This window comes from Parasteatoda tepidariorum, chromosome 5 (assembly GCF_982258835.1).
Source record: "Parasteatoda tepidariorum strain Cologne lab strain chromosome 5, Ptep-v5.0, whole genome shotgun sequence".
NCBI classification, from domain to species: domain Eukaryota; kingdom Metazoa; phylum Arthropoda; class Arachnida; order Araneae; family Theridiidae; genus Parasteatoda; species Parasteatoda tepidariorum.
Genome location: NC_141759.1, coordinates 98976130 through 98990481, shown reverse-complemented (window position 1 = coordinate 98990481; position 14352 = coordinate 98976130). Strand labels below are relative to the sequence as shown.

The 14352-nt window shown below is 32.8% G+C and overlaps 1 protein-coding gene across 1 annotated transcript in view; it reads right to left on the bottom strand.

The window, feature by feature from the left end:
• The window catches only part of LOC107439937 (uncharacterized), a 33653-nt gene extending 25977 nt beyond the window's left edge, over positions 1–7676 (bottom strand). Inside the window, exons 1-2 of the mRNA XM_087164611.1 lie at positions 6513–7676; positions 88–166 (exon numbers count right to left, since the gene is read on the bottom strand). Coding sequence (XP_087020737.1) covers positions 88–166; positions 6513–7533 — 1100 coding nt within the window. The 5' untranslated portion in view covers positions 7534–7676. The remainder of the gene's footprint in view (positions 1–87; positions 167–6512) is intronic.
• Between the last annotated feature and the right edge of the window lie 6676 nt (positions 7677–14352).

The following is a 14352-nucleotide window of genomic DNA, read 5'->3' as shown; positions in this document are numbered from 1 at the left end:
AAAATATATGTTAGAGAAACAATAATATTACAGGCAAATTATATAGTATTTTAGAAATAAAGCAATAAAAAAAAATGTACTACTCACTCTTCAAACCTTTTGTTGCCAAATTTTATAGATATTTCAGCTGCAGACTCCTCTTTCAATGAGAGCTTTAGATTTTCATGTATTCTAATTAAGGCATATATTTATATACATACATATTAACCACAAACAAAACATGAATGGTAATCAAATTTACAATTACAGGCTAAAAAACTATCTTAGTTATTGTTGCACATTAGGACTGGGCTTTATACCGATGTAAGACAATATATCGATTTAACTCCAACATCGTAATACCGATTTATCCATTTCATCTTCAACAAAATTCCGGAGTGAGCATTTCGACTCTACTAAATCGATTTATTCATGAGAGCAAACGCTAAATCGCCGTTGCTCTCTCCGATGCAGTGAAACACCGGTTTAATCATTGCGAGAATGTACAGAACAGAGTCCAATCTGCCGTAGCATAAGGGAAAGATTAAAGGCCAACTATCAACTCATTCTCCCGGTAACACGTGCATTCAACTTCTTTGGCTATTTGCCAAAATCACATCTGGTGCAGGGGTTGGTATAATTAAATCGGAATGGGCTATTGAATCTCTTCATTCAAAACTTATTCACTAGGTTATATCGATATTTGGCGGTTGAAAAAGAAACTCCGATATAGCAGGGATCGGTGCAGTTGAATCTCCTCATTCAGATTTCAAGTTTATATCGATATTTGCGGAGGATTTTTTGCCACCAAGTGAATGTGATTGTCTTCTCTTTAGAATTCCGATTTTAGGATATCTTGCTCGTGCAGGAAGGAAAATTCCCATCTTCAATTTTACATATCCTGATTTCTGAAATAGGTGTTATATTTTTTCTCTTTTGCATTGAGAATTTTGTTTTTAAACTAATCATTTCAAACTATTTAAAGAAATTTCTTACAAATATAGCGTTAAAAAATTAATATTTCTCAAATATTATATATAAAATCCTTATTAAAAATATTTATTATATAATTGAGAGATTTATCTTTTATGGCACATGAATTACGGGGTAATTTTTGTATCGTTCGCTACCTGCTTGCTCGCACTAACTGAAAACGCCAAATAAAATTGGTGTTTTGATTTACTTAAAATAAATTGTTAAAAAATATTTAGTGACTTGCCCGGAAGGAGTTAACGAGTTTCACCTTTCGAATTAAACTCTTCCTGTGATGTTTTTATTTATTATCATTTTGCAGTGTCTCGCGTGTGTAATACTCGTATAAAATTTAGAGATTTGTCTTTTTTAAGGCACATGCATTACGGAGTTTCTTTCCGTAATATCTTTAAATATCTTACCGGGGTTTCTTTCAGCGTGTATGCTACATTAATTCTTTCGGTACCGTTCGGTTTCTGTTTGCTCGCGCTAACTGAAATCGCTAAATAAAATTGGTGTTTTGTTTCAATTGGAATAAATTGTAAAAAAACGTTTAGGAAATTTACTAATTTTATCTTTCTTAACTGCCTTTTTTTGTGATCTTTTTATTTATTATTATTCTTTTTCGTTAATTTCCCGCGTGTTTTTTATAAATGTTGGGAGATTTATCTTTTTATGGCGCATTACGGGGCTATTTCCATATCGTTTGGAAATAGACCCATAATGCATGCGCCTTTCACCTTTCGAATAAAACGTGTATCGTGATGTTTTTTTTTTTTTTTTTTAAAAAAATTTATTATTATTTTTTTGTAGTTTCTCGCGTGCATAATATTAAGTTTAGAGATTTATCTTTTTAAGGCACGTGCATTACGGGTCTATTTTCGTATTGTTCGGTACCTGTTTTCTTGCGTCAACTGAAATTGCAGTTTTGTTTTACTTGGAATCAATTGTAAAAAAATATTAAAAGAGGAAGTTAACGAGTTTTAACTTTCAAATTAGCCTTTTTTTGTGGTGTAGTTTTTATTTAGTTTCTTGCGTGCTGCTGCCGGAAGTCACCGATGCTTAGCGATTACTTTGGAGCTGATATGGAAAATCTTACCTATCTATTTTACTAAAAAATTAAATTTGGAATAAAAGGAAATTGCATCTTATTACTGGTATACTTCTTTTTTGTCATTGCCGGGTGAATCTATCACTAAATCTGTTCACTTCATTAAATTTTAAATTCTGTGTCCCAAACACATAATTGCTGTTTTGGTAACTAGAGAAAATTGCACCCTCCTTTTTCAGAAAAAATCATTTAGTTGAAACAAACAGATAGCAATGAACATAAGTAAAAAAAAAAAATGTTCATATTTTTGTGAAAATACATGCTATTTCTGTTGAAATTCATCCAAACTTTTTTATCAAAGCTATAACATGTTGTAGAAGTTAAAAATATTTACAGTTTTTGATTATACTGGTTGTTCAAAAATATTTTTTTCATTTTTTTCGTCGTTGGCGATGCTGAATACTAAATAAAATCTTTATTATTATTATTAAAATTACTTTGGAAATAATAAAAAGTCTGAATACCATTTAAAGTTCTCCAGCACTATATTCCTGATACTTTTAAAAATTGTCCACTTACTACAAATTATAAATAGTAATTCACTTCATAAAATCAAGTAAGATAGTTTGATTCATTGCTTAGAAAAAAAATATGAATTTCAAATTTTGAATATATATTATATAGTATTGCTATTACAGCACACTATGCAGACAAAAATTGGAACTTAAAATCCCCTTGCCTCAGTTGTCCGCATTTTGATGTAAATCATACATCTGACAATATAAATGAGGTATTAAAAGAACAATTATTAGATTGGGATATAAACATATAAGAGGCTCAAATATTTTGAAAGCGATTTCTGCATTAAACATACAACATATGCCCTGCTTCGGACACAGCATAAATATAGGTGTGAATAGAGCTTTGCAAAACTCACTACTGCAAAAAGCAGTAGTTAGGGTGAAGAAGCTGCAAAACACTATTGCCCATAGTTGGAAGATGTCGAGAGACTTTAAAAATGCTCAAGAACTGTTGCAGATAGAAGTGAGAAAGCTGCCAAGTGCATGTCCCACACGTTGGTGGAGCACCTCAAAATAGTGCATAAGGTTTTTAGAAAACCAGTTGCCATTGTGCAAGTTATTAAAAGACTATCCAGCAAAAAAAAACACCTAATGCTGGAGGGAAATGAAGTCACTGCTCTGGAAGATTTTGTCAATGCCACAATTTTTATTAATTGTGTTTTTACAATAATAAAATTGAAAGGCTTTCGATGTTGCAGTTTTATTTTATAGTGAAACATTTAAAAATATTACTTCTTTCAAAAATTCATTCATATATTATGTTATTTCTTATTTTGTATTTGCAAAAGAAAAAGGTAAACAATATTCTCCAATACCTTTAGTGAAAAGTTACAGAGTAAAATTAGTAAATTGTAGTATTTAAATAAGCTTTTGAATATCTGCAAAAAATTATTCATAATCAGAACAACTTTGTCAAAATTTCTGTGAACTAGGAGTTGACTGTAAGTGAGTTAAGAAAAAAACAACAATACATTTGAATAAAGGAAGGGGTACTGTGGATTTATTTCTTAGTTTTGTCGTTTAGATTGTTAAATCGATATAACCTAATATCGTGATATAAAAGGGTTGATTATATCGATTTAAGAAATTTCTATATCGTCCAGCCCTATTGCACATACGAATCTTTTTGTTAAAAAAAAAAAAAAAGAATAAGCAATTTACAAAATTAAAAAACGAGAAGAAAAGTTATTTAATTAATTTTTTCCTCATCAACACTTAAAAAAACATACATTATATTACTATGGGCAATATTTTTTCAAAATACGAGAATATATGCAATAAAAAATAGAAGAAAATTTTAATGATTATTTCAAGCAAAAAACATAAACAACTATAATGAAATAAAAAAATCATTTGCACCAAAAGTAGTTTTTTCTCCTTTTTCATTAAAATACAATATAAAATAATTTAATAATTAGCAACCTCAGAAAAGTAATAAAATGTTTTCTGGGAGTTATAAGGGATTCTGAATAGCTCAAGATCTCAAGAAAAATAGATTGTAATTCTCCAGTGTTATAATTGGGGACACGGTTTTTAAAATCTAGACTTTTCAAACTTTTTATTTTATTTCCTGTAACCAAATGTGTTAAAATTCTGTCAATAAGGACAGAAAGTACACAGAATGAAAGAATATCCATGCCTTGCCCGGGATTCGAACTCAGAACCTTTCTGATGCAAGGCCAATTCTCTAATCCCTACACAGTTCAGTCTGCATTTTTCAATATTATAACACTAGAATTTCAAATCTACTTTAGCTTATCATTAATATGTTGTTTTTTGACAAGCATTTTTTAGCAGTTGTTGATACAGATTTCAACACTATTATTTAGCTTCATTGTTTGTTTTTTTTATATCATGACACACTAATTTCTAATAGTGCATTTGTAATAATCACCTTTGGACAAGCGCAATTAGCGACAGTTCTATCGAATTCCAAACGTCTTGTCGAATGGCAGTTATTGCAGCATATTTTCACAATTTATAAAATAGTTTTTAATTAGATTTTATGATTACGACACACTTTCAAATCATGCATTTTAACATTAACTCTCTAATCAACTTATTTTATGTCGATTTGATCGCATTTCAAACTGTCTTTACCTTTGTTTTATTGTTGCAAGACTTTTAATATCTAGTAATTTTTAATACTGTTATTTTCACTGTAATTTTTATTACCGTTTTAATACTGTACATTGGAATTTCCATTGGAGATCAAAATCCCAAGCCTGCATTTTCTATTACCAAAAATTTCATCCTACAATTTAAATTATTTGAATATTTTATCTTAACATATCAAGATGTACGATAAGACAGTGTAATTGCCTTATATTAAACAACATCGCCCATTCCGAAGACAAATTTAGATATAGGGTACTCTGTGTTCAGTCCAGCGCAAGGGAAAAGTCACCAAAAAATTAGACTTCTGCTAACTTTATAAAACACATCGAAATTAAGCTAAATAAAACAAAAATAAATAAATAAATTTTAAAAAAAAGTTGAATTTCCTTGTGCCAGGCTAATAAACGAGCACTGAAGATAGGTCTGGGGCACCTTGAAAAATAATTGAGGCGATTTCCGTATACAGATCTGTGGCAGAAAGGGAGCAACTCGAAACACAGAAAGGGAACGTTGTGAAAGGTATAACTCGTAGCGGACCTAGGGCACACACCTACATGCTTTGTTTCTTTTTATAAAATTTAGAAGTTCAAAATCCTTTTGGCACCTTGGCGATTGTAGTTGGTGACGCATATCACGATACGGGAATATCCCCAAATAATTTTACAGGTTAAGTTGTGACAAAAATCTGGTGTTTCTTAGTAACGTGACCAATTAAAAAAACTCTCAGAATAAGGCAAGCTCTGAGAGTGAAGCTTGTAGCTTATTCTAAGCAATGAACTAGCATGCATTTTAAATCTATTTCAAGTACCAAAATCGGGTAATTGAATGATGTATCTTTAGTTTGTATATGCAAGTACTGAATATTTTTTTCATGCACATTTTATATATTTCAAAGCATTTTATCTAATTCAACTAAAGCTATTAACAACTACCAGGGGTCTGTCCAGACATTTTGTGAAAGGTCCTGTTTTTGTAAAATTGTGAAAAAACTATTCATAATTTGTTAATATAAAATAAGTGCTAAGTCACATTCTTCCAACCAAGATTCTAATTTTGTGAATTTGTGCAAATAGGGTCCTGTTATTGCAACAAATTCAAAAAAAAACTTTTCAAGAAGTTTTTAAATTGTAAATAGATACAAGATACCGCTCAACAATTGCTGCTACTAAATTAGAGATGCAACATACAAATATTTGGTATTTAGCCTATACTGCTCAACACAGAATATTCATTTCGGACAAATAATGGAAACAAAATCACCCACATTTTAAATAACTTCAATTAACATATTTTAAATAACACAACTTAGTAATGTATCACTTTTAATGTGTTATGCATTAAGTAAACTTAAAAAATTCTTAAATTTATAATATTTTACTTAAAAAATTGCCAGAAATTAACTCTTATTTACATACTATTCAGTTAATTAATTTTATGAATAAATATAAATTGATCAATTATACATTTTCAAAAAAAAAAAATTGTATTAATAAGAATGTGCACATGATTTTTGTAAAAGAAGAAATATTTTTTAAGAATACTACATTTGGAATTTAAACTTAGTTGTTTTGAACCGCTTTTCTGCCCCCCAACCCGGGAAGGGTTTATTCGATTAACAAAACAATGAAGATAAACAAATTTGTGAAGGGTCCGATTATAAGATAAATTATTTTGTGAAGGGTCTGTTTCTAGGAAAAGATATTTTGTGAAGGGTCTGTTAACGGACCTAAATTTCTTCTAAACAGACCCCTGACTACTCATTCAAATTTATAATGAACATTCAAAAGTTATACTAAATAAAGCAAGGATATTTTCTTGAGTTAGATGATCTACTTGGTTACTCAAAAAATCAATTTTTTGTAAAAGACTGGCAACAAACTCGTCGTCCCCCGAAACAGAAGGATTTTTAAATGATATGTGTCTCTCATCATTTGTATTATAACTTTCCTTGAATGATGAATTATTCCTATCATTTTTATATCTATCATGTCTTTCTGTGTAATGATAACCTTTTTGCCTAAATTCTAATGATTTATTATAATATGAGGGTTTGTCACTGAAATGCTTGCCTTCATTAGAATTATGAAAATCAAAGGATTTTGTCGATGATTTATTAATATCGGACGTACTGTCATGACGATGTTCAGTCATTTGAGTTGATTTCGAGTCAGGATATTTATGGTGGGTACTATCAATTTTTTTGGGAGAACGGCTACGACTTTTGGCAAAATTTCTACGTTCACTGTACCGATCATTATGAGAGAACTTTGAGTCGAATTGTCTATCGTAATGAATATCTTCTATCGTACGATCATCATGAGATAATTTTGAGCCGATTTGCCTGTCATTATGAAAATCTACTGTACGATCACTATGGGCCAATTTTGGGTCGATTTGCCTATCATGGAAAACTTCACCCGAACGATTATTTTTGACTGACGGTCTATTTTCTTTAGAAAAAATCCTCTTATCATGTAAATTATAAGGATAAGATACTTTTTCAACTGAACGACCACTATTTCGTTCAGGATTGTCACGCTGATCAAAACTTGAAGCATGATATCTGTCTTTGTCTGATTTATGGCGCTCACGATTGTTTTCATCAGTTCTGTAAGCGACATGTCGATCTTCGGAAAAGTTTAGCCTTTCTTCAACAATACCGGTGTGGTTATATAGCTCTCGGTTTGAATTCCTGTTTCTGCTATGAGGGGATTTCCCTTTAACATGGCTGGACGACCTTGATCTATCAGTTTCGTGCTTTTCCGCAACCACATCAGATTTTTCTTTCGAGTATTTATCCTCCAATTTATTACTATTACGAAAAGAACTCATTTCTAAACTGTTTAGTTCCTGATTAATGATATATTCACAGGAAAGAAGACCCTCTTGGCTAATTCATGTTTTGATAACAATCCAAAATATTGCCACCTGCCATTTCAAATACATGAATGCTTACTTTTGTTCCCATCTTGTGCCTTTTACAATTAATTTTAATTTTTAAAGAATAACAATTTTGCTTTTTGCCAACAGTAATTTTGCTTTAATTGTTGTGTCCCAGCAGATCACCGAAGTCAAGCATCACTGGCTACGGTCAGTGTGCGGGTGGGTGACCACTTGGATCAGTCTGCGTAGGGACCGAGGGTGTGCGGTATTGGTCCTCGTTAAACTGTGCTACCGTAAAGTGCTCGACTTCACGCGCAGGTCGTCGGGCTACCGAAACGGAGGTGCCATCCCCTCCGCAGAGGATCAATATTGTGATGGAATGTCTTCGGATCATCGTCCGGGATGTTTCCCAGACCGTCGCCAACAGCCCATTGTGCAGCTCTAGTGCGACGTAAATTAAAAACAACGGCACCCCCGCTTCGGTAGCCCGACGACCTGCACGCGAAGTCGAGCACTTTATATTAGAACAGTTTAACGAGGCTTTAATATCACACACCCTTGGTCCTTACGCAGGCTGATCCAAGTGGTCACCCCCCCTGTCACCAACAGCAGCCAGCGATGCTTGACTTCGGTGATCTGCTGGGAACCGTGATTTAACGATCAATCCACTTCGGGACCTTTCGAATTGGGAAAGGCTTATAAAGATTTACATTGTTGTATCATTACGAGAAATTTTCCGTCTATTCAGTTCTTCTTTTTTTTTCAAAGTTAAATTTGTTCATGAATATAAGTATTCAAATTAATTTATGAGTACTCACATCTAACATTTATTTCTGGAGATCAGAATATCATTATTTTCCCAGTAAAGTTATATAAATTCATACATGGCCCTATATCTCCCTTTAATTGACCCGTAATATTCAAACAGGACCACGTATTTTATTGCAGAATACTAGTGTACCCTACCAGAGGAAATTATTACAGACCAATTAGGGGGATATATATATGTATTCGGGAAATTCGGACCAGTATCAATATATACCGTATTTATACATGCCCCTATATCTCCCCATAATGTTCAAATGGGGCCACGTATTATATTTCAGAAAACTTGTTTCCTACCAGATGTAATTATTCTAGGACAATAAGAAGGCCCACAATGTGGCCCTATATTTTATTTTATATTATACCCGCCGTTGAACAACCGACCCAATTTTGGGCTTATGACTACTAATGTTCAACTCGAGTTGAACATTGCATCGCGTTAAAATGAGTCAATTCGAGCTAATATACTGTATTCAAATATAATCTGACGTAACGGGTGGGGTCCTCGTCCCGTCAGATGGGCAACGTCTTTTAGACGGCCAACACCTGTGCGGTTCGTAGAAGGCAGATAGGGGTCCCCTGAGTGATGCGAATCAAGGTGAGATTCGATCGCAAGAGAAGGGGACTCCGGTGACTCGAGGACCCAGAGAAACACACGATGTCTGCACGGAACGGCGAGTATGAGGATAGCCGGCGGGGAAGGTGGAGCGCATTTCCCCCAGGCTCGTTTCGTCTCGTCCACCACCCCAGCCCTCGCCTGCGCAAGGAAACCTTCCAGCTTGCAGGAGTACAGTCTTTTCGGTTCGAAGTGAACCTTCGGCCCGACGTGACCAATTTTCCAAGTCTACGTCGGACCAAAAGGGGATGCCCGTGCAAACGGGGTCGAAAAGTCCCCTAGAACCTCGTGCTCTAAACGATAGGTGGGAGTGAGCGCAGAGGAGTACCGGGCGAACAGCCAAGGGAAAGCCCCGCGTTTGAACTCCCCCCGACTCGGGCGGGCGGGTCCGGCAATTTGAAAGTCGTTAAAGCCGGCGTTGATTTTGCCGGGTCCGTTCCCGTGGCTGCGTGGTCGTAGTCGACCAAGGGTGCTGACGCACCCCTGAAAACGGGCAGCGACCCTAGTAGTGCGGCGATAGGGCTAAAACCCATGCGGCCGGTCGCTCTCGGATTATTACTGTATTCAAATATAACCCTATATCTCCTCATAATATTCAAACTAGGCCAAGTATTATATTACAGGGTACTATAGTGTACCCTACCCGAGGAAACTATTATAGGTTCAATTAGGGGGCCCAAAATAGGGCCTCTAGGATAATTATTACGTATGTGTATATATATATAAGTGTGTTGAATGGCATTAAAATGAGGTAAATAGAGCTAAATATACTGTATTCATGCACGGTCCTACATATCCTCTTAATATTGACCCACAATATTAAAACTGAGCCACATTTTATATTACAGGGTACTAAAAGGAGAAATTATTATAGGCCAATTTGGAAGCCTAAATGTTGCCTTAAAAGTATAAAAAATATATAATAGTGTGTTAAAAAGCGTATATCTCCCCTTAATACTCAAACTGGGCAACGTATTATATTGCAGAGTACTAGTGTCCCTACCAGAGGAAATTATTATAGGTCAATTAGGGGTGCCACAATGTAGTCTTATATGTTACTATGCATGTATTTATATATAATAGTTTGTTGAACAACGTTAAAATGAGGACATTCGATCTTAGTATACTGTATTCATACATATGGCTCTATATCTTCCTTTAATTCTAACCTATAATATTTTATATAATATTCAAAATCTGTCAGGTATTATAATATACTATAGTACCATAAGAAAGAAAATTATTATAGACAAATTATGGAGCCCACAAAGTGGCACACAATTTAAATTTGTATATGTTTTTGAAAATGCATAAATAGCGGTAAAATAAAGAAATTGTTGCTCACACAAAGTACGCATGTTTGGTCACATACCTTTCTGAGCACCGATTTCTCCATTTTAACTCGATTTTACGCACTTTTAAAACATATACATTCTTACATATTATGTCACATTGTGGGCCCCTTAATTTGCATATAAATATTTCTATTGAAATGGTAGTATAGTTTGTTATAATATAATACCTGACCGAGTTAGAATATTACATTTTTATAAATAGAGATACAGGGCCATATATATACGAACTATAGACCATAATAAGGTACATTGTGGGCCTCCTAATTTGTGTATAATTATGTCCTTTGTTATTGTTGTATAGTATGAAACAATAAAATACCTGACAGAGTTAGAATAGTTCAGGTTAATTTTATGGGGCCATTTATATGTACAGCTTTTATTGTGCCACACCCCCGTATTTCCCTATAATTATTTCCTTTAATTTGTTTATAAATATTTCCTTTGGTAAGATAGCATAGTATGTTATAAGAAAATGCCTGTCAGAGTTTGATTATTAGAGGTTAATAATAAGGGGAGATATGGAGCCTTATATATAGACAGTATATAAGAACAAATTTTCCCATTTTCACACTTTTAATATATTATGCACTTGGAGACTATACTTAGGTACATTGTTGGCTTCCTAATTTGTAGAATTATTTTCTCTGTCATAATAGTATAGTCAGTTATAATATAATACATAACCGTGTTTGAATATGATAGGTTAATATTAGGTTAAGGGAGATATTGTGCCAGGCTCCCTTGTTTTTCTATAATCATTTTATTTTGTCTTGGGCCCCCTAAATTCTTTATAAATATTACTTCTGGTATAGTATGTTATAATATGTCAAAATTTTAAATTATTTTAATAATAAGGGGAAATATGGGGATATGTGTACACTATGTGAGCAACCATTTCTTCATTTTAATGCTATTACATGCATTTAGAAATATATATAAATATATATATATATATATATATATGTAGTATCTAAAATACTAGCTTTATAAAATTAAAAGAATCTTTTGAGACTAAACTCAAAAAGAATTATATCCATCTGCAGATAAGCTTATCTGGTCTCTGAGAACATTAAATTTCTCTTTCACATACTTAACTTGGCTCTTCGCGTATACATTTAGTCCCGTTGAATAGCGATGAAATCTTTATTTATAAAATGAATCCACCCCGCACAATAAGAAGCCAAATTCCCATGAAAATCAAGACTGTTGAGATATTAATTCATCTCCATCTGGTCTTCAGATGTTACAGAACGCCGGTCCTTACAAAGAAGATATAAAAAATGGTCTGGATTATTTGGGTCACATGACATGAAGGAAATTATATGTAACACGTAAAAAAGTGTACACTTATCTTTTAGAAATGAAACTGTAAGCATCTATCCAGGAGCTCTGCTCCGTGTATATATAATTTGTAAATAGATTCCTTATTCTTAATCTCAATAAAAGCATAGAAAATGCATTATGTTGTCACCCTTATATAAAGGATATTAAAAATATTAAAATATGACTGCAAATACTACGAAATGCAATATAATGATGAATGAAAAGCCACGGCTAAAGAGTTTACGAGGAAAATAGAGGAGCACTACATATATATATATACGTCACATTGTGGGCCAGCCTAATTTGCATATTTTTTCCCCTTTGGCAGTGTAGTATAGTATGTTATAATATAACACCTGACGAAGTTTGAAAATTAGAAGTTAGTATTCAGAAGAGATGTGGGGCTATGTTTGTGTACACTATGTGAGTAACAATTTTTCCTTTTTTTTATATAAATTCCTGTATTTTACATTAAGGTGGAAGAAATAAGAGTCTTTGGGAAGAAACCCTGATGACCATAGTTGAGTAGAAAGAAATTTTTGTAGTTCAAGTCCTAATTCACAAAAGTTTGGTACTTACATATTAAAATCAAAATAATAAACAATATAATTTTAAGAAATAAAAATTCCTGTATATTTTTTAAATAATATTGATGATATGGATCAAAATTCTTTACACAGAATAAGGATATTCTTGAGAAATAAAAAAGCTTCAGAAAAAAGTTACTTTTTTTTTATTGCAATTATCCATGTGAATACCGAATTTATGTTTCATATATATATGTTTTGAAATTTAAGTAAGTTAGATTATTATTATTTTTTTTTTGTTGCTTTTGTTCGTCAACACTTAAAAATCGCGTAAATACATTTAGATATATTTGATTTTTAAAACGCGTGAATACGCACTGCGACATTTCATTTTAAAATCACGTAAGAATGACTCACGATGTTTAATTTAAATAGCGTAAATCCGAATCGCAATATTCCATTTCAAAAATGCGTGAATATGAATCACAGTAGGTGATGTTTGTATCGCAGGAATATGATTCACGATGCGACGTGTTTTTCGAATATAAAATTCGGTCGACGGAGGCCTCGGAGATTATGTAGCCGTGTATCCTTAACATAGATATAAAGATCCTTAAGTATGTCGTGTTGTGCGATTCCCCAAGAATAAAAACGATCCTTTGCTTATTAGCTATAAAAATTACATGTAGAAAGTTAAATGCCAAAAGATAAGAAAAACTGAGTCCTTCTTATTTATAAAATAATGTATAGTTAAGCACTGAGGATACTTAAACTTACACCTACGAATTTACATATTGAAGAATTATTGTTAATCAAACGAAAACATTGCACAAAAACGATGATTATTGGCGTAAAATTACACCAACGCAATTATTAGCATTAAGAGCAAAAATGCACAGTATTCTTCAGATAGCCAATCAAATATTTAAAGTTCAACAGCATCATAAAGATTTTTGGGCCAGTATCTTGAAATGGCAGTATTTTTTTAAAAAAAAAAATCTTTGAAAAAATCATTACGTTTATTTTGTTTTAATATCATATATTTTTTATTATTCAAATATTACTAAAGAGGTAGGTACTTTATTTACGTCACTATGGGCTATTAGCGACAGTCTGGGAAATATACCCGAGGATGTGTCGAAGACATGCCATCTCTATCTTGCCATCGGAAATTCGAAGACTTTCCATCTGACCCTCTGCAGAGGATAACTCCCCTGCTTTGGTAGCTCAGTGACCTGAGCATGAAGTCTTGGTAGAACAGCAGCTACGCAGGATGATCAAAGTGGTCACCCACCTGCTTACTGACCGCAGCCAGAGATGCTTGACTTCGGTGTTCTACTGGGAACCGTATTCTCGCGATCTGTCCACTGAGGGACATTACTAAAGAGAAGAGATTAGCTTATTTTTGTGGACAAGGTACTTTGTGGGTATGGTATTGGTAAGCAATAATAATCTTGAATAAGTTAATCTTCGTATTTTTAAGTGCCACATAAATTTTAAAAGAAAACAGAAAAATTTGAATTTAAAGAAATAATAAGTTACAAAAAAATTTCTTCATTCAGTTTAAAAAATTTATAAAATTAAAATTTTTAACATGAAACTTTGAATTCAAATAAAAGAAATTTGAATAATACAATCTGAAAATTCTTAAAATTAAATAACTATGGTGAAAGTAAAAAACAAGGAAGTGGTGCTGCAAATTTTTTATGCAAGCAAGGGAGGGATATCAAATTAGGTTATTTTGGCTCACAAGGGAGGAGTTTAAAACAGGGTGCATAGCCAAATCTTTCATCAAAAAATAAGTACCTTTAAAGTACTTTTTAAGCACTCAAAAAATATTTTTTAACACTCTATATAATAACAAAATGCAAAATAATTTTCAAAGATTTTACATGATCATGATAACATAACTAGTTTCTGACAAAGAACTCTTTTCTTGATTAAAATAGCCATTATAAAATGATCAAGAGATTTTCCAGTTCGATATCAGAGGGTGGAAAATGAAGCCTGAAATTGAGAACATTATGCAAAATGCAACAACAGAGTTGCACACGAGAAGGCAATAATCTCACCGAACCCAGCTCAGTATAACGCACGTGCGGATTTGTATTTCATCAAATTA